Source organism: Vipera ursinii (assembly GCF_947247035.1).
Source record: "Vipera ursinii genome assembly, chromosome: 1".
Taxonomy (NCBI): domain Eukaryota; kingdom Metazoa; phylum Chordata; class Lepidosauria; order Squamata; family Viperidae; genus Vipera; species Vipera ursinii.
In genome coordinates this window covers 246,633,797-246,659,974 of record NC_139512.1, presented here as the reverse complement: position 1 = coordinate 246,659,974, position 26,178 = coordinate 246,633,797, and the positions used below count along the sequence as shown (strand labels likewise).

Below are 26,178 nucleotides of genomic sequence, written 5' to 3'. Positions count from 1 at the left end.
GGGTCATGACATTAGGATAAATTAGGAATATGGAGTAAATTACTTTGTAACTTATTCTTGTTAATACATCTTTAATTCCTGTTCTTGCAAATATATCTTCTACATAAAGACTAATGAGGGTAAAATTTAGAAAAGATAGTATCCAAACCGATAGTATTAGACTACTAATATGAACAATACGAAAATATTTCCTATCAGTTCTTACTAGCTTTCTGGTATGGGAGGGGGAAACGAAGGTATGGCCCCCTCAATCCCTAGAATCCTCCTTCAGGATTCTCATTATCTTGATAGAAACCAGCTCAAATCCTTTCCAAAATACTGTAGCCCAATTTGAAAAAAATCAATTGTTTCACTTTTTAAATAAAAGCGAAATAAATATCAAAACAAAAACAAAAAAGTTGAGGTCGTATTTCAGTACGTAAAACAACTACGGTAAATACAGTAGAGCAGAAATCTGAGCCAGGATTTCAGTCTGGCTTTAGCACTTCAAACTATTGCAGCTGATTCTTTAAGAGGCAAAAAAAAACCCAAACCCTCCACAGATTTAGATATCAACCCTGGTATTCTTTCGAGACACAATACCACAGTGAGGCTGGAACTCGAATTTTCAGCAACTCTAATCCTTGGAGAACTGCTCCTGGATGATTATTGTGTATTTTCCCCCCAGGAATTTCTCATTACACTGGAAACAGAATGAAAATGTGCTCTGCACTTGCTGGTACACCTGAATAAAGTATATGTAATAATCATCAGAAGGAAGTACCGAAGCTATCTTCCATTTTGGTATCCTTGTTCATTCCCTTCTGCATATTGCCAAGGTGTCATTCACATTAGAGGCTGATGACTCTCAAGGTAGAGAAAAACACAAGTTTGGAAAGGTCAGCTATTTCATTTCCCTTGAAATGCACAGCTTCACTGGCAATGTATGGTTCCCATTAATTCCATATGGGTAAAATAAGCAGGCTGACAAGAGAAGTGAGTGGGTTGATTATGTCCCTACCCAATCACCTATGTGGTTTTGTATTATCTAAGGGAAACTGGAAGTGTATTCTTCCATGACCCGGCATGGAAACAAAAGGTAGACAGCTAATAATAGGCCAGTTGCTTTTACCAGCCTAGCAACAGGTAAATAATCTGCCTTTCCAAACTAGTACTAGTCAGTAAACAATTCTCTGGGTTTATTTACAAGAAAGCTTTATCTAGAAATTACAATGATAAAATGGCAAAGAATTGCCATCTTAGGTCTTCTCTCTCATCAATAAGCTTAAACTGCATAAACAATAGACCCAAAGGAATACCATAATATAAAGATTTATTACTTTTGTTGGCTTAAAGACTTGATGAATCCTGTTGAGGATGAACCTGTTATGAAAGTGAAGGGTCTGAGGCCTGAATTTGGGGGGGGGGTGGTATTTGGAATTTTAAGAAATAATATGAGTGTTTAAATACTCATTTTGCTCCTTAGCCTATATTCCCCAATTTCCCCAAAATAAAACATGTGGCAGAAATGGTGGGCTAATTCTCCCAGAGGACAAAAGCAAAAGTTTTGCTACTTTGCCATAACCTCCATTACTGTTCATTTTTTTCTGTTTCTTTCCCCAAACCCACATCTATTCCATAATTTTGGAGCTTTATGCATCCATGTCATTCCAAATTTCAAAATACCCTTACAACCAGATTCCACTACTACTACGGTAGCTACTAACAAAAACTAAATATGGTTTATGGAGAAGCAACAAGAAGCATTAAAATCAGGCATTTTGTGAAGAAAGCAGATGAACGGAAGATCCATAACAATCTTTTCAAATCAGGATAAATAAAACAAGGACTCCTTTATATACTGCATGCTTAAGCCATGGAATTTACTATTCCAAGTGATAAGCCTAAAGCTGGACAGCTTTCAAAGATTGTTAGGCTTATTCATAGAGAATAAGTTATTAATAGCTACTAATCGTGATAGCTATACATTTTCTCCAGTAAGTACAACAGGGCTCTCAGGATAAAGGCTGATGAGCATTAGTGCAAAGGAGTTCTTATTTGTCCCCGTAGCAATTTTTCCAAATTTGGCAGGCTCACTATAGAAACAGGATGTTGGAATACATAGAATTTTAGGTGGGTGCAAAGCTGTTTCCCTATGTTTGTTTATTTCTATATTTATTTCTAATATTTACTCTAGAGTTTCAGCCTGAAAGGTTTTCATAAATTACATGATAAAAATTGGACCCAAGTCAAAGAACTGCTTAGGATTGCATAAATGATTGTTACATTTTCCAGTAGACTTTCTGCACTATTCGAAAACAAAAGTTTAAACATCATTTTTCCCCAACTCACTCATATTTTTTTTAGAAAACTTTTATAATCTCCCAGGAGATGACCGCTGTTCAATACACTACTATAATGTATTGTATAAAAACACCACCAGCAGCCATAATCTCTTTATCTGGTGTCAGCAACCCAAGACCTAAACCCCAGTTCTAGATCTTCAAGAAATGTTATCCCCCAACTTCCTGTTCCAAAGCTCATTATAAATAAATACCACCCAAAACAAGAGAAGTTGTCAACATGCATCGTGATATGCATTGGCAACTTCTCAAAAGACGTTGATTGGACATATTAACAACGCACTGGCAACGTCACAAAGAATTTGATTGCATGTATTAACAAAACCAAGCTTTACTGAGTTAACTCTCTTGCTTCAATTCACAACACACTGAAACACAAATTAGTCAACTGCACTTTAGCCTAATGTATAACTGTATGCGAATCCAGTCAAAATGGCCTTCCATGAACGTTTCCTCATCCAAGTACATCACAGATCAATCAATATAAGGGAAAAAGGCAGGAGAAACTAACAGGAAATAGTACCATAATGAAGTTTTTAAAAGGGCAAATGGGAAAGAAAAAAAAGGGGAAACCCCCATTTCAGAACATGATCTGAAAGTCCAGAATATCTGGATATGATCCGTATTTGGATATAAAGGAAGCAGCCCAAGAATTATGTACATTCCCCCAGAATAGCATGGGGAGGGGGGAACAAAGTAGTTTTTAAGAATATACTTTATGGATGTGATTCCTTTCCATTAACAGTCAAATCAAGCCTATTCTTCAAACTGGTTTGATGTAGCTAACAGCACAGGTTATCATACTGCTTTTTACAATATGAAAAGCTCTAAAGCAGTGGTTCTCAACCTCCTGGGGGTCCGTGATGTTCTCACGGGGGGGGGGTTCCACAAAATCTTGAAGAAATTTTATGATTTAAATCTTGAGTTAAGAATTGGTGATCTGTGGCCATGGTCTTGGCCCCAGAAGGTATTTAAGGGGGATCCATGTTGAAGAAAAGATTGAGAACCATTGCTCTACATAAGAAAATGGAGGAAGAAATTATTAGAGATTTGAAAAATCTTTAAATAAAAAACATCAGTTCATAGATCAGCTATGTTCCAAGGATTTTTAAAAAAACTTCTCAAACTACTTCAGAGATGCAAGTATGTGTAGAAAGTTACCAAACCACTGAGGCAATTTCACAAGTAGCTGACAATGTAGAGGACTGAACTGCAATTTTGGAATATAAACCTGACACCAACTCTTATTACGATGGTTTAAATATAAACCTCCCAGCACAACTGAAAGAAGAGCTCCAAGAAAATCTGCAACTTTTAAAAGGACAAGTTTGGGACTTTTTCCTTATGGACATTAACAAGGTTGAGAAATCCTTGAAAAATTACTTGACAAACATTCCAGAGAACAAAAAGACTTTACTCCATGAAGGCAAGCTGGAAGGAGTGACTTAAATTTAATGACTCAATTGGAATTAGGATGGATTTTCATCAGTTTGATATTTGTAATTGAAAGGAAGTCTTAATGTTTTAAGTTTGAAAATGTACTTTTCTTTTACAGCATATATAATGCTTAAGTAATTCCTAAAGTTTGTAAAATATTATTGAAAGTGTATTTGAGAGTGTCTGTGTTAAGAGAAAGTTAAAGAAAAAGATGTATTAGTTTAAAGAAAAGTTTAGAGTTTTTAAAAGGATGTATACAAGAAGAAAAAAATATTCTATGAGGGTAACTTGGAAGGAGTGATCTAAATTTAATAGTGAACTTTAAAGTATGCATGTTAAGGGGAAGTAAAAAAAGATGCATTAGAAAGTCTTGATTGCAGAAATGTTTTTAAAGAAAAGTTTAGTGTTTTAAAATGTATTTTTCCCTTTAAGATTAAAGAATCTGAAATAACAGTGACTTTTGTTAGTATAAATCAGGAATGTCAAGCTGCCAGTCCACTGGCTGGATGCATCCTGGGAAGCCACGCCCATCCCAGCCCCACCTATCCCATCTCCAGCAAGGGAGAAAAAGTAAGGATACATCATAACATGTCATGTGATGCAGCGAGTTTGACACCCCTGATATAAATGGTGATAGTTTATAAAGTGCAAATAGAAATACATATTTCCACAGCAAGGAAGATAAAGCAGAAATAGTTACAGTTTTATTCAAAGAGGAGAATATATTTAATTATGTTTTTTTTTTACTCGGCTATCACTTCTGGATTTTGTGCTTGTGATGAAAAAAATGAAACTTTAGTTTCGCCGATTAAATAAATTTGTTGTGACAGAAATGGCTAGTCATATACTAATGCATAAAAGGTTGAGGCTGGAATGCTGTTATCTAGCACTGTGCTAAAACGAATACGCTTTTTTCCCCCTTTCTTCCCTTGTACCTCATATTTTCTTCACACACACTCCCCCCACTTTTCTTCCTTCCCTTAATTTCCTATTTTTATTTCTTTTTGTTTTATATATTGTTAAAACAATAAAAGTCATCCAAGAGGAGAACCACTGCTCTAACAGCATCCGCATTTCCAGATGACAACGATGCGAAAGGCATCTCGAACAAGGACACCTCCTTCCCTCTCACCTGGCCTGAGACCACAAACCACACCTTTACGAGATCTTTCCTCAAAAGACCAGGGCTTCAGAAAAACAAGTCCTGGCAACCTCAGCTTGTACTCTCTTTCTCTTAAAGGGTATTTCCCTCAGAAGTGCGTTTTGGGGGGGGGTTGTTTTTTTTAATTCCATTTATATCCCGCCCTTCTCTGAAGACTCAGGGCGGCTTACAAGCTTAGCAGTAGCCTTCATTCTATGTATATGCCTGCTTATTAGGGCTTTCACACACACCCCAAGCGGCATTATTACAAAGTCAGCTTAATTGCCCCCAACAATCTGGGTACTCATTTTACCTACCTCGGAAGGATGGAAGGCTGAGTCAACCTTGAGCCTGGTGGGACTCGAACCTGCCCTAATTGCAGGCAGCTGGTGTTACTTAAGGAGGCATTAGCCCACTGCTCCACCAAGGCTCTGTTGGGGTTGGGTTTTGGCCTTCCTTTCGACCAGGAAGGTCAGAGGGGGTAAAGATTGCTGAGATGATGGAAATCGTCAGGGGCAAATTGAACACTTGTGCTGGGAAAGGCACAGCACGCAAATGCATCTCCCCGCCACTCAACTGGGCAAAGCGCTGCTCTCTAAGGCAGCGTTTCCCAACCTTAGGAACTTGAAGATGCGTGGACTTCAACTCCCAGAATTCCCCAGCCAGCATAGCTGGCTGGGGAATTCTGGGAGTTGAAGTCCACGCATCTTCAAGTTCCTAAGGTTGGGAAACGCTGCTCTAAGGGGCCAGTCACCAAAAGCCAAGTCTGCCATTTGATATTCCATGCTCAAAAAATCAGGGTCAAGAGACACCCAAAAAGAGCCCCAGCCCGGATATCCTTCCCCAGACCACCCCCCCCACACACACACACACACCCCTCGCCCCAGTAGTCCTCCCAAGAAATGCTACAATGCCCCCCGCCCAAAAAAGGGGGTGGTGGTGGTGTTTGGGGGTGGTGAAGGGGGCAATCTGAAGTCAGTTGTGAAACGAACTGAAGGGGCTGTTGCAGGGCGACGTATCCCACAGGCGCCGTTGAAGGTTGCCCCGGCAACCGAGGCAAAGCCTTTCGTTATTGGCTGAGGGGCAAGTCACCTCTCCCCCCCCCCCCACACACACACAAACCTCCCGGCCCGCTTAATAACCGGGGAACTAAGTAGACTTTGCTCTGATGCGGCGGCGGCGGCGGGGCAATGACGGGGTTTGGCGGCGGAGGGCTGCGGCAGCCGCTCGGCCACCAGGCCTTCTTTTTACGGGGCTCCGTCCTGCCTCCCGCGCCTTCCCCCTCTCCGCTCCCTGGGAAAAGCGGCTCCCGGTTTCCCTAGGAAGCGGGAAAGAGCGAGCTTCTCCCGGGGAAAGTCTATTCGGCGGCGCGGGCGGGGAGTCCTCGTCCTCGTCGCCCCGTCTCACCTCTCCGAGAAGGGAGCAGCAAGACTGCCGGGCAGCCCCCGCGTCCCGTTGCAAGCCGGACCGGTCCGGCCTTTCCTGCCGATCTCGTCGGGCCGAAGAGACCGAAGGCAGCAGAGAGAAGAAGGGAAGCTGGCTTCTGTGGGTAAGCGGCGCTGAATGCACACGGCGGGCTGCTGCTGCTGCTGCTGCAGGGGCAGGAGGATGGAGTAGATCCGCTCCCGCTTTCTTTCTTTCTTCCTTCCTTCCTTCCTTCCTTCCTTCCTTCCTTCCTTCCTTCCTTCCTTCCTTCCTTCCTTCCTTCCTTCCTTCCTTCCTTCCTTCCTTCCTTTCTCTCTCTCTCCCTCTCTCTCTCTCTCTCTCTCTCTCTCTCTCTCTCTCTCTCTTTTCCTTTTTCGTTTCTTTTTCTCCCTCTGCCTCCTCCGCCTCCTCCTCCTCCTCCTCCTCCTCGTAGTAGTATTGCTCCCCTTTTTTTTCCAGTGCGCAGGAGCGGCGGCAGAGGCGACAACGCATTGTTAGCAACCGCGAAAGCCGGAGGAGGTCGTCTTAATTCACCTGCAGGCGGAGGAGGAGGAGGAGTCTGGAGGCCGCTTGAAGCGCAAGAGAAACGGCGGATCGAACGGCAATTGCCTCCGCTGCTTGTCGGCCGGCGGGTTGTATTAAACAAGCCTCGCCGCAGGCGGATTCAAAGGCCTTTTCCAGGATGGCGGGACCGGCCCGAGACATTTTTGACAGCGGAAGGTGGAAAGAAGCGTAGCGTTTCGTTCCCCCCCCCCCCGCCACACCCTTTTATTGAAATCTACCTGGCAGACGACATTTTTTTTTTCCTTTGGCCGTGGACCATAACGTGTTTTTATTCATTCTTTGGATGTATACCCTACCTCAGGGGTCTTCAAACTTGGCCCTTTTATGACTTGTGGACTTCAACTCCCAGAATTCCTCAGCCAGCTTTGCTGGCTGAGGAATTCTGGGAGTTGAAGTCCACAAGTCATAAAAGGGCCAAGTTTGAAGACCCCTGCCCTACCTTTTCTCCAGGAGACTCAGCAGATAATCGCACCTGCTACCTGACCTTGTTGGGAGAAGCTTCAGATGAAAAGTCTTAGATCTGTTGCAGGCTACACCAAGGAGTTGTGTCTGGCTTTGTTTTAGTAAAAGGATTTATAGAATCTTTTTTTTTTTAAAAAAAAAGTTCAGTTGCAAAGCATTTTCATATTGTTTAAACAAAACCACATCGATGTTGCCCATATTTTCAGGGAGAATCAAGTCTGACTTCTCTGCTCTCCTTTAAAAGACAATCCCCATACTTTTCTTCAGCGTTCAGTAAATCATTCTGTGATGACCCAAAAGTGAGTTTTCAAAAGGGGCTCTTTCTTTGTTTTTCCTTGAAGCTGCTTCTTCAGTTGGGTGAGAAGTGAAACTGTCCTCAAGGAAAAACAAAAGTCCAGTTGCCTTTTGGAAAAAAAAACCTTTGGGACAGCCACGACCTGGATGACTGAGAATCTCCTAGAGACTTTGTGATGAGGCTGAACTAAGAATGATTGCCCTAAAGAGACAGGAAAAGTGTGGGCCTAGCTATTATTTGTAGCAGAGGGTTTACGAATTAGGTGAGCTCAACTCATTTAATCAACCAGGAATGATCTGCAAGGGAGGATGTGTATGAAAGCATAGTGTCCATGATCATGTTGTTGCATTTGCCATCTTAACGTTTTCACCCAGTGTGGTAACCAGAGTAAAACAAACTATGGCCCAGTACAATGTACAAGCCAGCCACAGAGCAGTGTGTAATATAATCCAGTAAAGGAAAGTGTTTCCTGGAACAAGACTTGTGGCAGCAAGAACAGTTTCCCTTTCCTCTCTAAGTTAGCCTGGTACCTTCAGGTGCAGTTCTGTTCTTGCCAATGTTAAAGATTCCAAAAGTATAAATATATGTAGCTCAGAACTGAAAGTGTATATGTGATGTTCTCTGAGCTGCAAAAGAGAAGACAGTTTTAAACCTCATCCTATCTTTCTCTCCATCACAATTTTGGTCTAGGTTTCAAGCTCATAATATTTTTTTTCCAATTCAACTATTTTATCACTTTTTAGATATAATGACCTCTTTTAGTTATCTTTACAATATTTTAGCCCCCTATGATGTTTCTTACAAACATTGAAAAACAATAAGCCATAATAGAAAACAGACTGCTTCTATTGCTTATTTATGGATAGTTTTAGAAAGTAGCAAACTGGTAAGAAGTCTTTGCTAAAACAACCGCTATCATCACTTTCAAAAATATATAACTTTTGGAAAGGAAATAGTAAATAATCTGGTAGATTTCAATAGAGATCATAGTTCACATTTCTGTAATGTATTCATATATCAGCTTGATGTGATCAGGTCATGTCTTAGGATTCTATTCTAATGTTTTATTTTTAAATTTTGAAAACAATCAGTGGAGAGAAACTTATATACAAAATAATCTTCTGATTATGGGCCAGAAGACAAAAATAAGACAAAAACCACAAGATGAGAAACGTAAAATGCTAAAATATTTAATAAAAATTGGAGAAGGTACTATGGCATACTGTACAAATTATAGAGCAGTTTTTAGCTGTGGTCAACAAAATGAAATCATTAGTGCCATATTATTTGATATTGGGCAGATTATAAAAATTAGATTCCCCATATCTGACATAAATATAGGAGAACACTGAAAATGTGCATTCAAGGAGAAGCAGATTTTGTATATTGAGTGTGTGTTTCAGGTAGGCTGTAAAGAAACAAGATGTTATACAACATTTATTTAAATATACTCCCCAGGTTTTATAGTCTGATTCATTGCTTTTGAGACCTGATTCCTAAAGGACATCTTACATCAAATACCAATTACTTTAAGGCCTGACACCACTGTCACCCAGCTATAAAAAGAATGCATTTACTGACTGCTGCTATATCTTTACTGCAAGCATTCCTTCATTCTTACAAGCATAGACCTCCTACTTGTCAAACTCTGAAGAGCTTTACAAATTTGATCCCTTTCATTGGTAGAATCAATTGTAGTGAACAGATAAAACACAAGCATAATAGATTCAGCACTTCTAATTTTCCCTGGAGAATTTGAAATAAGCTTATATAACTTTTTTTTTTCAGATTAATGTCACCAATTAAAAATAATTGCATCCCAAATAATCTGATAGGGACAAAACATTTGACTTACTCACACAAGACCTTTCAGGAACACACTGTTAAATAATAGGTGTATTCTTAATTTACTGCTAATTCGTCTTCTGATCAGCAATACTTAATATATTTTATTTAATATGTAGTTTGATGTCTTAAATCCATGACTATGAATCACCACTTAGAAAAAAGTGCTTTTGGGGGGGAAGGCTTTCCTTTTCCTCTTTTGTTTCTTGCTTTAGTTGCCACATTACACTACTACTAACAGTAATTCATGTTAATCCTCCTCTCCTTTAATAACTGTTTAGCAACAGCCACTCCACTAGATAGTAATAGAGGAAAAGAAGGGATCAGAAGACCTGCTTCATTCACTCTGCATAGATATGTACTGTATATATGGTTCTTGGCTGCTTTCTGGATTTGGGTCAAATTAATCTGGACTCTTAAGAATGATATGGGCACATCAGTGTAGTATTCTTGGCAACAACAGGAAAAGCGTTCTTTTGTTATTTCTGTGGCTCTGGGATTTCTTGGTGCCCTGCCCTGTCCTCAGTGCTAACCAGGAATAAACCTAGATAATCTTATTTAAATCTGCCATTGGCCATTTTCAATCATGTAAAAATAAGTTTTCTTGATATACAACAACTGTAAATAAGGTACAGAAATGTTCTATTTTGGCACTATTGTGGTTGAGAGAAGATAATGTTATTGAGTCCTTTCCTCCCCCAGGTACCATTATTCCTTTCCCCATCTTTCTAATTGAATCCAAATATAACACACACACACACCCCAAATCCTTATATTTTGTATTATTACTCTTTGGTTGGAGTTACCAGCTTGTACTCCTCCATATCTAGCAGTCCTGCTTCCATTCCCTTTCCAATTCTTTTTTCCATCTCAGCAGATTTATAAGTTAATCATATACCTCTTAAGCTTTTCGCATTTGCCCTTTTTATGGGATGCTTGTGCTTTCAGCATTTTAATGGACCATTTGTCTGGAAAAGGTATCTGTTACTCCTAATTGTTCATTAAATTGGAGAATAATGACTTACAGCAGTATTATACAAATAATAATTGTATCTTTTGATTATTTGCATAATAACATAATACAAACAATATAAATGTCCATTGGATCCAGGTCTCTTAAATCAATATTTTCCCCCATAACAATTTTTCAAGAACAAAATTTAAAATTTCAAGTTATGGCATACTGCCCACCTATTGTTTTAATTCATTAAAATTTGCTTTCCTGAAATTCATGATGTATGACTGACTTCTCTCATTGGTTTGATCTTCCTTGGTTTGATATCCAACATGACATGGCCACGGTTCCCCCAAATACCTGCTTTAGTCCCTCAACCTAATTCCTCTCTGTTGGTTAGGAATATGTCCAGGAAAACTAACCTTGCAGTTTCTGCTTTCTTTTGAAAAATGACATTTCTAATAAAAGAGGTTGAAAACATATTGGACCTCATGTTCCTAGCCAATTTAATTATCTGGAAAATATACTAGTTGACTTCTTCTATCATTATAGCCTCTCCTCTTGAGAACTCTTGACTCAGTTTTCAAAGTATTCATACTTCTGCTTTGGTAATATGGTATAACTATCACATACATTACTCTTGTAATAATCTAATTCCATACTTCAACATTGATGATGTACCTTACACTACAAAATGAGATTTGTTGTTTGGGTTTAGACCGCAGTATCACCCTTTACAACTGTTGTAAAAATGGTCATAAAATTGAGTCTGGTCACACAGTTTCTCAACTTATAACCAAAACAATTTACAGTATGTCCAAAATGCTAGGCTCCATTGTGGTTGTAATTCAAAGATTAACTGTGGTTTGGATATTGTTTAGACAATGCATGAATGCAGCCAATGAAATGTATTTGTAGTTCATAACATGGGTCAACCATGTTTAAAATGCCTAGCAAAGAAACATCAGTCAGTTTCTCCTTTTACCGTATTGGTAACATATAAGATTTGTAACCTTGGTCACTCTTTTTTAATATTTTTCAAACCCAACATATAAAAGAGGGATGGTCAAATTAGGGATGGAGGCACCATGTGTTTGGCAAGGTTGGATTTTTTTTCCGTCTCCCAATTTCCCCCCAGTTCATATTCTGCTTGTCAGCTTCCTTGATGGATTGCTTTGGCCAATGTTTAACAAATGATGAAATGATACTAAGGCTCTTCTTCCACACTGATTACACATTTGTGAATCATCTCTTAATATTAAATTGAAATACAGTGTAGAAACATTTCCTGAGATCATTAAGGACTTCATTGCTACTTTTTCCTATATTCCCTAATACAGTGGAGTAATGCAGTCTGAACACATTAGCCCAGGGGTCCTGAACCCCTGGTCCATGGACCGCCACCAGTCTGTGGCATGCTAGAAACTGGGCCATGCAAATAAGTGAAGCCCCATCTGCAGGATGCAGGCAGCACACGAAACCACACCCTCTCCAGTCTGCGGAAAAAAACTCTCTCCGCGGAACCAGTCCCTGGTGCCCAAAAAGGTTGGGGGCTGCTGCCTTAGCCCATTATATATACTCCAAAGATAGATCAGTTCTCCAATTAATAAACATCCTTCTATCATGTCTTTGGGATCCACTTGTAATGGCTAGTTAGATTACACACTGTACAAAGACATTGTGATTTGCTTGTCTGCTTTAGTATTGTGTGTGAAGCTGAAGCTATGCAGCTGAAATTGCATCCTGCCTATCTCCTTTTTCAGTTTAGAAATTGCCACAATTTCACTTTCAGCTAGATCTCTACACTTATGCTAAAGATCCGCACCTATGAGGTTTGTCTGAAATCATTAAAAGAGAAATACTACAAACAAGAGATACCAACTAGCACAGGATTGACATGTATTTTATTCAGTAATTGCCACATCACTTAAGATTTGGACTAGCAGCTATTAAAACTATGATAACACATTCACTATTGGGTAGGGTCCAATAAATAATCAACATATGCATGTGCTAATGGTGATAAATCGCTAAATTAAAGTCACATTATGATGGTTATTTGCTCTTAGAGGGAAAATAATTGTGAACTACAAATAGGTGCTGGTACCCTTTTGATTGTGGATAAACTCAGGTAATCACTTAACTTTCCCCCCATCTACATGTGGCTGGAACAACCTCTTCAGGATACTATGGCGCATATGGTATCCAAAATTGCAGAGATATACAGAACCAACAGAATGTACTCCTCTCTCTCTCTCTCTCCCCCTCCCTCTCCCTCCCTCCCTCCCTCCCTCCCTCTCTCTCTCTCTCTCTCTCTCTTTTTTCTCCTTATTGAAAGATGAATAAGGGGACCAAAGCAGTTTAGGCACCAAAACTGGACCCCAAACCCTTTTTATACAACAGTTTTAATTTATTTACCCTCTGTGTCCTCAAACATCTTTCTTGTTCAGCAAGGGGATGTTGGAAAGCTAGCATACCAGGTTGATACCTAAACTTAGAAACCGTGTTCTCTCTCTCCATCAAAGAAATAAGCTCCTTGCTGAAGATAAAGGTAACTTGAAGATAAATTTTACTTGGGCTTCATATCACCAGATTGTTTTCTGAATAAAGCTTACCTTTATTTTCTTTCATGAAACCACTGACCTCAAGAATACTCTCTTACAAAGGTTATATTCCTAACTTGAGTACTGTACTGCTTCTTACAAAGCTGTAATATGCTGGAATATCACCAGATGTTTTTCTTGTAGAACCGGCAGAAAGCTAGTCATTTTTGATGACTAGTCGTATTATTCTATTCACATGGGGCAAGCAGCCTCAGGCAAATTCCAAGACAAAATTCTGTAACTATGTATCTTTTTAAAAAGAGTGGTTTTCTTTCTTTGAAGAACCATCTATGTGAAAAACGTCCATTGGCTAGAGAAAAAAATGCAGCAAAAACATACTGTAAGGATGTGCACTTGGCAGGACCAACAGTTAAGTGCTTGAGGCTAGGTACTAGTATAACAACTTATCACATTGAAGAAGTGTTATGAAAAGTCATTGTGTTTTCCCGACATATAATAAAAAAGTGACTTTTGCAACAAGCAAATCCAGATCAAAATTATGCATTATCTGTGGCTCACATTTATTAGTAGATAAACAGAAAAGGTGCCATCGTAGATTGGAGTCCCCATTTATTTGCCTACATGTCCTATTGATTATTTATTAGGGCCACACACAAGAGAAAACAGGGTCCTTATATATTCCATAACTGATCAATAACAACTGTTGTAGAGCTGGTCAACCTCTTATGCAACAATTAAAAAGGCATAACAGCTGCATCTTCTTTTCCATTTGGCCACTGTTTTTCTATATATGCATAAATTTAATTTCTATATATGCATAAATTTAATTAAATGCACAATTATCATTTGGATAGCTACGGTATTACCACTACAGGTGGTCTTTGCTTAACTATTTGTTAAACAACCATTCAAATTTACTACAATGCTGAACAAATATTTATGACCAGTCATACTTAAGAGATTGCAGCATCCACTTGGCAAACAGCTCACAATTATGATGTGGAAGCATCCCATGGTCACATGATTGCCATTTGCAGCCTTTTTTGGTTTTCAGCAAACAAAGGGAAAGTCAGCAGGTCCCAAAAGATGAGCACACAATGTCACATGTTACAACTGTGTTGCTTAGTAATAGAAATTCCAGTACTTATTACTGTGGTTAAATGAAAACTACCTGTATCTCCTTTTTTTCCCCACAAGATGGCGGCATGTTCACACGTAGCGGCCCTGAGCTCCTGGTACTGGTGTGGTGATTGGATTAGTGTGTGTATGGATGAGTGTGCACAATGTAGTGCAAGGGGCTAAATAGCCTACACACGTATAGAGCTGCTAAACATCAGGCTTGCAAGGCAATCTGGAATTACCAGCGATTTTCAGCAGTCCCATAACATACCGAACTGCATAGCGAGGCCTCCAGGATCTCCATGGATTGTCTTCAGGCTGGGGAGGAGACGACGTAAGCGAAAGAGAAAGGAGCAAAAGCAAAAACATGGCTGCAGGGCTGGGATACTGATTCGACTCAGAAAGCAGCCTCATAGACCAGCATTACCGAGTCTTCTTCTGAGTAATGCCAGATCCCTTGTCCATAAAACTGACGAATTACAGCTACAGTCGGCAGCAAGCAGGCTTCTCTGTGAATGTTGTATGATGGTTGTCACAGAGACCTGGCTACATCCAGATGTACCGAATGCAGCAGTGGAGCTGACAAGCTGAGTCATTCACTGCTCTGACAGAGATAAAGGCTCCGGTAAGAGCAAAGGAGGAGGACTCTGTGTGTATATACATTGTGACTGGTGTGTCAACAGCACATTAGTGTACACGTATTGCTCCCCAGATGTGAAACTGATGACTGTTATATGTAGGCCTTTTTATCTGCCTAGAGAAATTACTGTGGTAATTATTACAGCTGTTTATGTTCCACCTGATGCCAATGTCAGCACGGCACTTTCCAAGCTATATGATGTCATCACCAGGCAGCAGCAAACTCACCCAGAGGGCGCTCTTGTCGCGGCTGGGGACTTCAATCAAGCTTGTTTGAAGACAGTTCTCCCCAAGTTTGTACAGTATGTGCAAGTTCACACCAGAGGGAAGAACACTTTAGACCACGTGTATTCTAATCTGAAACAAGCATACACAGCTTTCCCTCTCCCCCACCTGGGTACATCTGACCATCTTTCACTCCTGTTGTGCCCAAAGTATGTCCCTCTCAGGAAAAGAACTCAGGCAGTCATGAAAAGTGTCAAAACCTGGCCAGTGGGTGCTCTCAGCCAGTTGCAAGACTGCTTTGAAACCACTGACTGGAGTGTACTCAAAGACCAAGACCTGAATGCATACACAGATGCCGTACTCTCTTATATTAGAACATGCACTGATAGTATAACAACAGAAAAGTGCATTAGAGTTTACGGGAACTGTAAACCCTGGATGACTGCAGAGATAGGAACACTCCTGAGAGCCCGGGATTCTGCCTTTAAGGCAGGGGACAGGGACACATACAGAGAGGCCAGGGCAAATCTTAGAAGAGGCATTAGGATGGCAAAACAGCAATATAAACACAAGGTGGAGAACCACTTAGCAGACAACAATCCAAGGCAAGTGTGGCAGGGACTGCAGCACTTAACCAACCACAAGGTCAGTACGAGGATTTTGGTTAACACCAATGCCTTGTTGGCTGAGGAGCTGAATATCTTCTTCACTCGCTATGAGGTAAAAAGACCAGATCCCGTAGCCTCTGCTGGCCGGCCTTCTGATTTTCAGCAACTCACTGTATCTGAAGACCAAGTGAGAACTGTATTGAAGGCTGTGAATCCCAGCAAAGCCACAGGCCCAGATGGGGTACTGGGGATAGTGGTTAAAAAGTGTGCTGACCAATTAGCAGGGGTCCTGACAAGGATTTTTAACATCTCCTTGCAAACGGCATGTGTACCATCGTGCTTGAAAGTAGCTACCATTGTCCCAGTCCCCAAGAAAACTGCAGTTGAGTGCCTGAATGACTACAGACCTGTTGCATTAACGTCTGTGGTCCTGAAATGCTTCGAAAGACTGGTTCTCCAACATCTCAGGACATGCCTCCCACTGGATTTCGATAAACATCAATTTGCCTACAGGGGGAACAGGTCGACAGACAATGCCATAGCTACTGCTTTACACTCTGTAGCAAGTCATCTTGAGAAACCTGGAAGTTATGTCAGGATGCTTTTTGTTGATTATAGCTTGGCTTTCAACACCATTTTGCCAAGCATTCTCATCGAGAAGCTGACTGACTTGAAATTTTCCCCCTCCATCTGTGATTGGATTCAAGACTTTCTTAGGGACCGGTTACAAACAGTGAGGGTTAGGTCTGCTTTGTCCACCCCCCTGAAGCTTTGCACCGGCTCGCCACAGGGCTGCGTGCTTAGCCCCTACCTGTACTCTTTGTATACATATGACTGCATATCATCCGACCCATCTACTGAGATAATTAAGTTCGCAGATACTACCGTGGTGGGTCTCATTACAGGTGGAGATGAGACAGCATACAGGGCGGAGGTACAAAAACTATCCATATGGTGTTGTAACAACAACTTGCACCTGAACATCGGCAAGATGAAAGAGATGGTGCTAGACTTCCAGAGGAAAAAGGAGGAACCTGCCCCACTTTACATCGGGGAGGACTGTGTGGAGAGTTTCCTCCTTTAAATTTCTGGGAGTCTACCTCTGCAAAGATCTGACCTGGAAAGTTAATACAACCCAGGTGGCCAGAAAGGCCCAACAGAGGCTTCACTTCCTCAGGGTCTTGAGAAAGAACAGGGTAGAACAACGGCTTATGACCCTCTTTTACCGGTCTACCATAGAGAGCGTCCTCTCGTATGGTATTGTGGTTTGGTATGCTGGTTTGACAGCCGCGGACAGGAAAGTATTACAGAGGGTAGTGAGCACAGCACAAGACATTGTGGGCTGTCCCCTGACACCACTGGATGACCTCGCCAGGGCTCGTTGCCTTGGAAGAGTGAGGAAGATTCTCAGGGACGACTCACACCCTGGACGGTATTTCTTTACTCTCCTACCATCCGGTAGGAGATATAAGAGTATAGCCAGCTGCACCAACAGGCTGAAGAATAGCTTTTATCCATGGGCTGTTAGGCTTTTGAAGGGGAAATAATTTTATAAGCTTTTATGCAAGATTGACTTGCGAGGCCGGTGCGTTGTGCAATTAGTTCACATGGTGTAATAAGATGGAGGGTTTGTGTCACTGTAAGTTGGGGGTGGGGGCACGAAGGGAGGCTCAGCCAATCTCAGTGTATACATGGTTGTACTTTTACAATAAAGGTTCATTCATTTTAGTATTAAAATGGACAAAAGTGCTTAGCTTTGGCAGTTTTCTCTTTAAAAACGTATTATTTTACAGGTAAAAACAAAGGAAACAAAAGTGTTAATTGTTTATGAGGCCTGAAATCTTTCTCCACACATGGAAAAGAACTTTTCAATCTGAGTACTCTACTATAAGAAACATAACTGGACAGCCATTTGTCTGAAATGGTATAGAGTTTCCTGCCTGAGCAGACGGTTGGACTAGATGACCTCCAAGATCCCTTCCAACATTATTATTATTACTATTATTATTGTTATTATTATTATTATTATTATTATTATTATTATTATTATTATTATTATTATTTCTTGGACTGTACAACCAGTTTTGATTCAAAGGACAAATATCTGGAGCAAAGACATGCAAGCCAAACCACACTATATTTTGGTGAGTTAGATTGCTGAGTAATTAGTTCAAGATTAAATGTTCTCTAATTTATTGCATTTATCAGGCAATCTAGCCCTCAAAGATGCTTGAAATGGTTTTCAATGAAAATATGTCATGATAAGAAACTAACAATAGGTTTTGCTATATCTAATATGTTTTCACACTGCTCTGTAAGCTAATCTTAAAGCATCACAGTCCTTTTGTGCTTTGTCTTCTTTGTATGTGTTTTTGTGTGTGTGAGAGAGAGAGACAGAGAGAGAGAGAAGCAATAGAAGTGAAAGGAAGCTTGTCACTGTCAGCTCCATCAGATGTTTCTTTCTATTAGCTGCCACCTATCAATTTTTGTATCTTTTTCCAGTGTTTTTCTATTCCAGACATCATTAAGATTATTATTCTTCATATTACACTAAGAAACTGCATATGTTTGCATATTTTCTTTCTTTTTCCAAATCCCATTTTGTTAGGCAACAGCATTTAACCAACTTTGCTTTATCTCAAAAAAAGGTAAATAGGGATAGATCTGATTATTCATTTGTTTATGTATTACATGTAATTTTTATTAAAGAAAATTTTAAGAGATTAAATAGATATCGTGAAAATGCCTGCTTCTTTCTTTCATCTGTGACAGATTCAACAGCCTAGAGATTGACATTATTTATTTCCTGATGTGTGCGCAGTTCCAATTAATTTCAGTCCATCTCCTTCATAACTTCAAATCACTGTAGTCTTTGGAATGATGACATGATTCTCATAGGTTCCTGTGGAGAAATCTGAAGAGCGTCATCGTCGATTCTATATTATCATTGACACGTTTTTGACAATAAAGATTTGTAGGAAAAATACAGCAATTGAAAAACTGTTCTTTCGGATACTAAAAGTGTAGCTCCTTTCCCCCCCCCCGGCAGTTTTCCGCTGTAATATTTGTCACGGATGCCAAGAAGGTTAAAGGGTGTGTCCTCTTTTCCCAATTGTCTGGGTCCTCCCAACCCTAGGTGGATCGCAGAGTCCACCTTGTTAGACACAAAAATAGTCACAAATTGAAATTCACTCTGTTTGTGTTACAAATAGAAAAAAAGTTTATTAGACTTCACAACAAAGTCTAAAAAGTAACGGTTTGCAAAGCCTGGTGGATTCAGGAAGGTAAACAATGTAGCCAAACACTGAACTACACCCCAAATTCCAAAATCACATATTATTATACATCCTATCGCAACGCCCCATTCCCTCCCCCCATGGCCCCATGGGCTTAGGCTTTGGGGGTTACAATCTATCAGAAGCGCCTAAACAGAATACATTATCTCTGCCCCTGTTTGCTTACATTATACCAGGGGTAGGCAACCTCGGCTCTTTTATGACTCATGGACTTCAACTCCCAGAATTCCTGAGCCAGCTAAGCTGGCTCAGGAATTCTGGGAGTTGAAGTCCATGAGTCATAAAAGAGCCGAGGTTGCCTACCCCTGCATTATACTAAGATCCCTCCCCTATTATCAATTCTAGATGAGAGATATCTCCCATCTTCTACACCTGCCAGGGGTACCAGGCACCAGAAGGTCCTTAAAAACAATTCCTAGATAGTGACTCACATTTGGGCCCCATGGTAACTCCTATTCTCCCCCTCCCTCCATTTGAGTCCTGGATTTTTCCCCATATTCTCAAAGCATCTTACTCAAGCAATTGATTATAAAATGATTATTATAAAATATAAAATATGATTACACGACAATACTAAAAGCATGTATCTTTTTATTTTTTAAACTTCCTCACTACTTCCAGTTATTTTCCACAACCTCACACACCTTCCTTGATTCACACGGGGGGGGGGGGAGAAAAATCCCAGAAGGCTCGGGCTCGAGTTCCCAAGAAGAACGAGCGTCAACTTCGGATTTCCGAACAAGCGAGTTCGACTTTCTCTTTTAGAACAAGCCGACCTCCGCTCCACTGGGCGGCGCCCTCAGCCGCGGCCTGTGCGCCGACAGCGGGCCTTCTGCGCGAACGCCAGACGGACACCTTCCCCGGCGCGTTGGGAGGTGGGTTCGTGAGCCGGTGCGATGGGCGTCAGGCTGACCCGCGTGCTTAGCAAGTTTAACGTGGAGAACCGAGCGCACCGGGAAATCAGCAAGAAGAAACCCAGGCCCGCCCCGCGCCACCCCGCCGCGGCCGTTGCCGCACCGGATTGTGAGTTCAGCGGGCGCAAACGCCCTGCGCCGCTTTCCTCTGGTTTCTACTGCGGAGGGGCTGGATTAAAAGCATTTTGGGGAAGGGGGGTGGGGAAACCAGGCGCCGTCCCGGCAGGGAATCTCCCTGGGCAATCTCCACCCCCTCCCGGCAGGGAAGGACTGTTGTCACTGCGTTCAAAAAGAACTAGGTTCCTTCCCTTTGCATCTACGGGAGCCCGGCCTGTTGCAGAGGAAGGGAAGATTGACTTGGGTCAGGCGTTGTCCTTTAAATGATCAGCACGGCAGAGTCCGGTCTGGCGCTGCATAAACAAAAGCGGCCACGATTTCGAGGGCACGGTGTCATTGGTGACATTGAAGCGACCGTCCTTTCGCTCCCAAGTTTTGGAAAACCGCGCGAGTGCGTGCGTTAGCTCTGGATCCCGCCTTTCGAGGGATCGACTTGTTGGACTTTTAGTAACATCCGCCTGCGCCTCTGCAGCCACGAACAGGCTGGGAACGGTAGTCTAGGTCTAGGAGGCAGTTGAGGTGCAAGGATGCCGAGACAGAGCGTGTGGATATGGAGGTTCTCCTGTGCCATCACTGGAGATGTAACTATTCAAATGATTGAAGAATATCTCCTCCTTTTGTTTTTCTGTCTGCCGTTCTTTACCCGAAGTAGCCCTGTTTGCAAAAGAACGAATTTATAGCCCCTGTAAGGAAGCAGGCACAGGTAGTCCATAACAACAGTTCGTTTAGTGACCATTCAAAGTTGCAACGGCACTGAAAAAAACAACTTAGGATCGTTTTTTCACACTTATGACCGTTGAAGCATCTCCATGGTCATGTGATCAAAATCCAGCCTCTTGGCGAGCGACTCATATTTATGACAGTTGCAGTCTCCCCGAGGGTCACGCGATCACCTTTTGTCACCTTCCGACAAGGAGTTAGAAATAAAATTTCTCTCCTAAGGTGACAGGCCTACTTAACTTCATAGAAAACCCTCTTTGCCCCTTGTCTTCCATGTCTCCATTATATCGTACAGTGACAGAGCTCCTCAGCACACATTACATGGTTCTGACCCAAGTTAGAGGAATAATTGTTTTCAAGTTTTAAGAATATAGGCCAGGGGTGTCAAACTCAATTTCATTGAGGGCCGCATCAGCATTGCGGTTGCCCTCAAGGGGCTGGGTGGGTGTGGCCAGGGTGGGTGTGGCCTACTGGGTGGGCGTGGCTAGAGTGCATATGGCCTACTGGGTGGGCGTGGCCAGCTCTACATCGTTCACATCAAGGGTGCCTATAGGGGCCTGGGCAGGAGTGGGACAGATCTGAGGGTCTCTGGCAGGAGGAGGGTCTCTGGGCCAGGGCCAAGGCAGTGGGGGCCGTTCCCTTACTGTTTCCAGGATGGCTTTGCGGGCCACATGAAACCACTTCGCGGGCCGGATCCGGCCCCCGGGCCTTGTGTTTGACATGTCTGATATAGGCTATTTCAAAGGCAGTTCAGCAGCCTGAATTTCTCTCTCTCTCTCTGTGTATGTGGGGTGTCTGTGTTAGTAAATGCACATACAAACTTTATGATTTCATTTAGAACAGTACTGTGGAGTCCATGGTGCTTTCTGAGCTTAGTTTGCTTTCAGACATTTCATTAATCCACTAGGTAACATTATCAGTGCTATTGAGAGTGGTGTTTGTTTGCTATTTATATACAGTAGCTTGCCCTACCAGTATTGGTGGGGATGTATTCTTTTATGCTTGCTTGGTTGTTTGTTAGGTGTTGATCTCTGCTTATCCGGATGTTGGCTGCTGAAGAGGATGTGTTCTAGTCTTTTTTGTTTCAAGGAACTATTAAGGAGACAATCAAGCAGAATATTCTATTCAAGAAGCTACCAAGGAGAAAACCACACCCCCACTAACACTGGCAAGATAAGCTACTATATATAAATGAGGAGCAAACCCCACACTTACTAGATGAGTTACCTAGTTGGATCATGAAACTTCTGCAAGGAAACAGCCAAGGTTAGAGAGCACCAAAAGACTTCAGTGTTCAGCCCTGAGCTACAAAAATTCTCTTCTATTGGAACTGTGCTATTTTGTTCTTAAAAACAGAAAGTTATGGTTCGTATGTTTATTTTCTTCAGGGTCTGCCAGTTTCCAAGAAGAGATAAAGAAAAAAGATGAAAAACTTCTTACTTTCTTGAAGGACATCTATGTTGATTCCAGTGATCCAGGCTTGCAAGTGAGTTACAGAGTCTTGAATTGCACACATAAACACACACACACACACACACACACACAAAATGATAATTCAGCTTTACAAATCAAAACTGGGGGCAAAAGAAATTTCAGGGTTTTTCATGATACAGTCGTTGCATTCTTATATTGATTTGTTATCTATATCAGTACAAGCCAGTGCATAATATTTCTTTCAGTTTATGAATGCAATTAACCTCATATATTTCCCATTCTCAGTGACATTTATCTATCTAATAAATGCAAGGATCTGTCAGTGTAAATCTCTTTCACAGATTTCCCAAATGTCTTTTTTATTTCACCTGCTCAAAATTCTGTTTTGCCCTTATTTTGGCAATGCACTGCAAATGCATCAGAATTCCTGGTAATTTGAAGTGCATGTAAAGATGCTCGTGGGTAATTCTTGACTTACAGACATTTATTTAGCAACCATTTGAAAGTACAAAAGTGCTGAAAAAAGTGACTTATGACCTCTCTTTCCATGTACACTGTTGTAGCATCCCCACAGTCATGTGATCAACATTTGAGCTCTTGGAAGTTGGCATGTATTTATGATGGTTGCAGCATCCTGGGGTAGCAATAGCACTTAGGTTTATATGCTGCTCCATTGGGATTTACAGTGCTCTCTGAGTGGTTTACAATGTCAGCATATTACCCCCAACAATCTAGGTTCACATTTAACCAACCTTGGAAGGCTGAGCCAACCTCGAGCCCCGTCAGGATCAAACTCCACACTGGGCAGACTTAGCTTGCAATACTGCATTCTAACCACTGCGCCACCAGGGCACCTAGGTTACAAATGGTGATCATGTGATCGCCATTTGTAATCTTTCCAGCCAGAGTCCAACAAGCAAAATAAATGTAGGAAGCTGGATTCTCTTGACAATTGCAGTGATTGACTTAACAACCATGGTAAAAAGGGGGCCTAAAATTGGATGGGACTCACTTAAATAACCCTTTGCATAGCAAAGGAAATCCTGATCCCAATTATAGTCATAAGTTGGTGACTACTTGTATTCAAAAGTAAGAGCCTCTGAACAACTTACCTATATTTGGGATTTGACATTAAAGTGCTCATAGATGACCAAATATCTGGAAGTTTATTCAGGAATAACGTTATCTATATTTAACAGGGCTTTCTCTTAATTTCTAAGATAATTGATGTTGACTTTTATATCAGAGAGATAACTGGGCCTGGGAGAGAACTCTTATGCATTTGGAGAATGAGCGAAGTTCAGGCCCTATAGACAGCTTATTCTCAGAGTTTAGAAGTTAGAAAGAAATGCTGAAGAATATCCTGCTTGGGAGATGCCATTCCTTTTTTTTTTTTTGGCCTTCATTGTGCCTCTGGCAGCTTGCTCTACTTTCTGTCCTAGATCTTTATTTGTCTTGTTTCTTTTCATTTCTCCCTCACTCACTGTAGTTATTTTTAGTCTGAATTTTAATATTTCATGAGGTTATATGGAAAAAAGACCATGGCTGTGTTTGCTATCGCTGCTGTCCTCCACTATCTTTTTACAGTATTTAAAGAGAAATCAATCCTGCATCAATCTATAAAGAGATTTCTGGGGAGTTTGGTGGCAACTTTGAGAAATGAAAAAAAAAATCTTAAAGGGTAACCCCTCACTCTCCTAGCATTGATTATTTTAAAATTCAATGGCTATTTGGAAGTGTCAGAATGTAAAACCCAGTAAGGAAAATAAATGGTAGCAGAGCAAAGAATGATCTGTTGATTCTGATAAACCAGTTGTCCAGTAATATATAATACATTCATAGCTGGTCTTTTTCAGCAGACTCCTGCAAGCAGACCCTGTGCTTAGCTTTTTCACGGCAATTAAAACTCTCAAGCAAGAACAGCTCTTAGCATATCAGTTTATAAATTATTTGTGTTTGGATGCTATAAAATAGGTCATCGGCTCAGCCTAATTTCACTGCAAAGGATCCGTTTAGGGAAAAAACAGTCTTTCTTCTGGCAGTCCACTAGGTGGCGATAAGAGAAAGAAGGATCACTCTTTCCTTGCTGGTCCCCAGCCTGCAATTTTAACTGATGACTTGCAAGGGGGCACTGTCTTACAGGGGCTGCAGTGTTTCTTAACCTTGGTGACTCTTAAGATGTCAGGACTTCAATTCCCAGAATTCCCCAGCCCAGCTTGCTGAAGTCATGAAGTTGAAATCCACACATTTTAAACTTGCCAAGTTTGAAAAACACTAGGCTATAGGATTTCCAATTGCTTCCTTACTCTTCTTCCCTCGTCTTGCATCTTTTGCCCAACAATTAATTGCTTGGCCTCAGTTACCCACACTTAAGACTTAAAGTTTTCTAAAATTCTTTAAAAAATAACGAGGTGTGTAAAAATTTTTCCCCCTCACGATTAGGTGGTCATTTATTTTTCAGAAAAGATGCACCTCTGAGGTTATGTCTCTTATCCTGTGTGTTAATGGGTAAGGCCTCTTGTCATTTAGGTTACCCAAAGCACAAATCTTGATTGGGAATATTTTCATGAATAATCAATTATAAATTGAAATAAGATACTGAGGCTTTTTTGACAGGCTGGAACATTTGGCCAAAACCAATTGGGTGAAATGTAAAAGTAAGGAGGCTTGCATTTAGATACCATGAAAATAAGTAGGGTGGCTATAATTGGCATTGGTTCCTGCATCTAAAGACTTCTGTTTAGATAATGTGAGTCCTTGCTTAACAATGACAATGGCCATTGCAGTCATGTGACATTCTGCTTTATGACCGCATCACTTAGCAGTGGAAAGTCCACTTCCAATTGCCATTGTAACCCAAGATTACTTGTAGTTCATAACTTCATTACAGGTGGTTATATGAAAAATAAATTCTTTAGTATAGAAATAGAACATTGACTAACATATTTCTAACAGATTTTTTGTGACTGTTTTTTCTCTCTCCATTTTCTAGAGGAAAAAAAAAGGGAGAAATCTCCCACATAAGCAGGAGGATTACAGGCCAGTAATAGATGGACAGTTCAATTATCAGGACATTCAGACTGTTCCCAAAGGCAAAATCTTGATAGAGGAAGCCTTGACTCTTCTCAACAACCATCAGCGCTCTCCAGAGACATGGACTGCTGAGAAAATAGCAGAGAAATATTCTTTAGAACTGAAGGATGTGAATAACCTTTTAACATTCTTCATCCCATTCGTTATGGATTTCCTTCCTTACAAAGACCAGAAAACCCTGGACTCCAAATAAAAATTTCAAACAGAACTTGAGAGAGTTTGTCAGTGTTCAGCCATAATTATACACCTACAATAATTCTTCCAGCCCCATCAACCAAACTTATGCAGTGTCAGTAGTGTCTGCATTTTCTTTGGCACGTCTGTATCAGCAAACCAACCAGATCATGGAGCTTTGAAGTGGGGGAGGTGTGCCCACACCAACTCATGCAATTTTTCTTAAATATTCTAAAAATGTTTGCTGCCTCGCGGATGATGTGTTGCAAAGCACGTGTTCATTACTCAGAATTAGGCAATAAAAATGCAGGCTCTTTGTACCTGATATTTTTCAGCTGAAGCTCTGTAGAAGCTTTTGCCCTAATAGCATTCTGCAAATAGCTTTCCAAACAGATTTGTATCTTCCTTCTGAAAAATTGCCAGTGCCTATCGGTAGTTCTTGTATTTGGTCAACAAAGGAGAAGGCATACAAATGGGGAAGATTAAAGTTAGGGATGGCATTCTTTTAATTTTGAGTTTTAAGAGTTTGACTCAAATGCCCCTTTCACTCAGTTTTGGTCATTTTGGATCCTAATTCTAGGTATTTTTTCCTTCTGAATTATTTAACTACCTTGTTCAGCTTAATATCCAATTGTTAATTATTGGCATCCTACCCATGAAATCTGCCTTGGCTGCCGAGATTATTTCAGCCTCTCAGTCAGGGCCTGTATTTGATAAGAGGGGAGGTTCTGTATTTTATGACGGTGTGGAAATAACAGTCGAGATACAGCTTTTCTCCTTTCAGTTCCAGTACTTTTGTTTTAGCTATA

General features: G+C 41.0%; 2 protein-coding genes across 3 annotated transcripts in view; one reads left to right on the top strand and one right to left on the bottom strand.

The window, feature by feature from the left end:
* Positions 1 to 6,897, bottom strand: part of KLHL32 (kelch like family member 32) — an 89,095-nt gene extending 82,198 nt beyond the window's left edge. Inside the window, exon 1 of the mRNA XM_083358540.1 lies at positions 6,328 to 6,897. The gene's annotated coding sequence lies outside the window, so the exon portion shown is untranslated. The remainder of the gene's footprint in view (positions 1 to 6,327) is intronic.
* A 12,847-nt stretch (positions 6,898 to 19,744) lies between these two features.
* Positions 19,745 to 25,620, top strand: NDUFAF4 (NADH:ubiquinone oxidoreductase complex assembly factor 4). Of its 2 annotated transcripts, XM_083348956.1 has the most exons (4): positions 20,522 to 21,042; positions 21,402 to 21,934; positions 22,057 to 22,154; positions 25,095 to 25,620. In XM_083348956.1, the coding sequence occupies exons 2-4, from the start codon at positions 21,907 to 21,909 to the stop codon at positions 25,386 to 25,388; spliced, it is 420 nt and encodes a 139-aa protein (XP_083205082.1). In that variant the 5' UTR covers positions 20,522 to 21,042; positions 21,402 to 21,906; the 3' UTR covers positions 25,389 to 25,620. The 2 variants fall into 2 exon arrangements, with proteins under 2 accessions (XP_083205081.1, XP_083205082.1); XM_083348955.1 differs by lacking the exons at positions 20,522 to 21,042; positions 21,402 to 21,934 and adding an exon at positions 19,745 to 19,940.
* Positions 25,621 to 26,178: the final 558 nt, after the last annotated feature.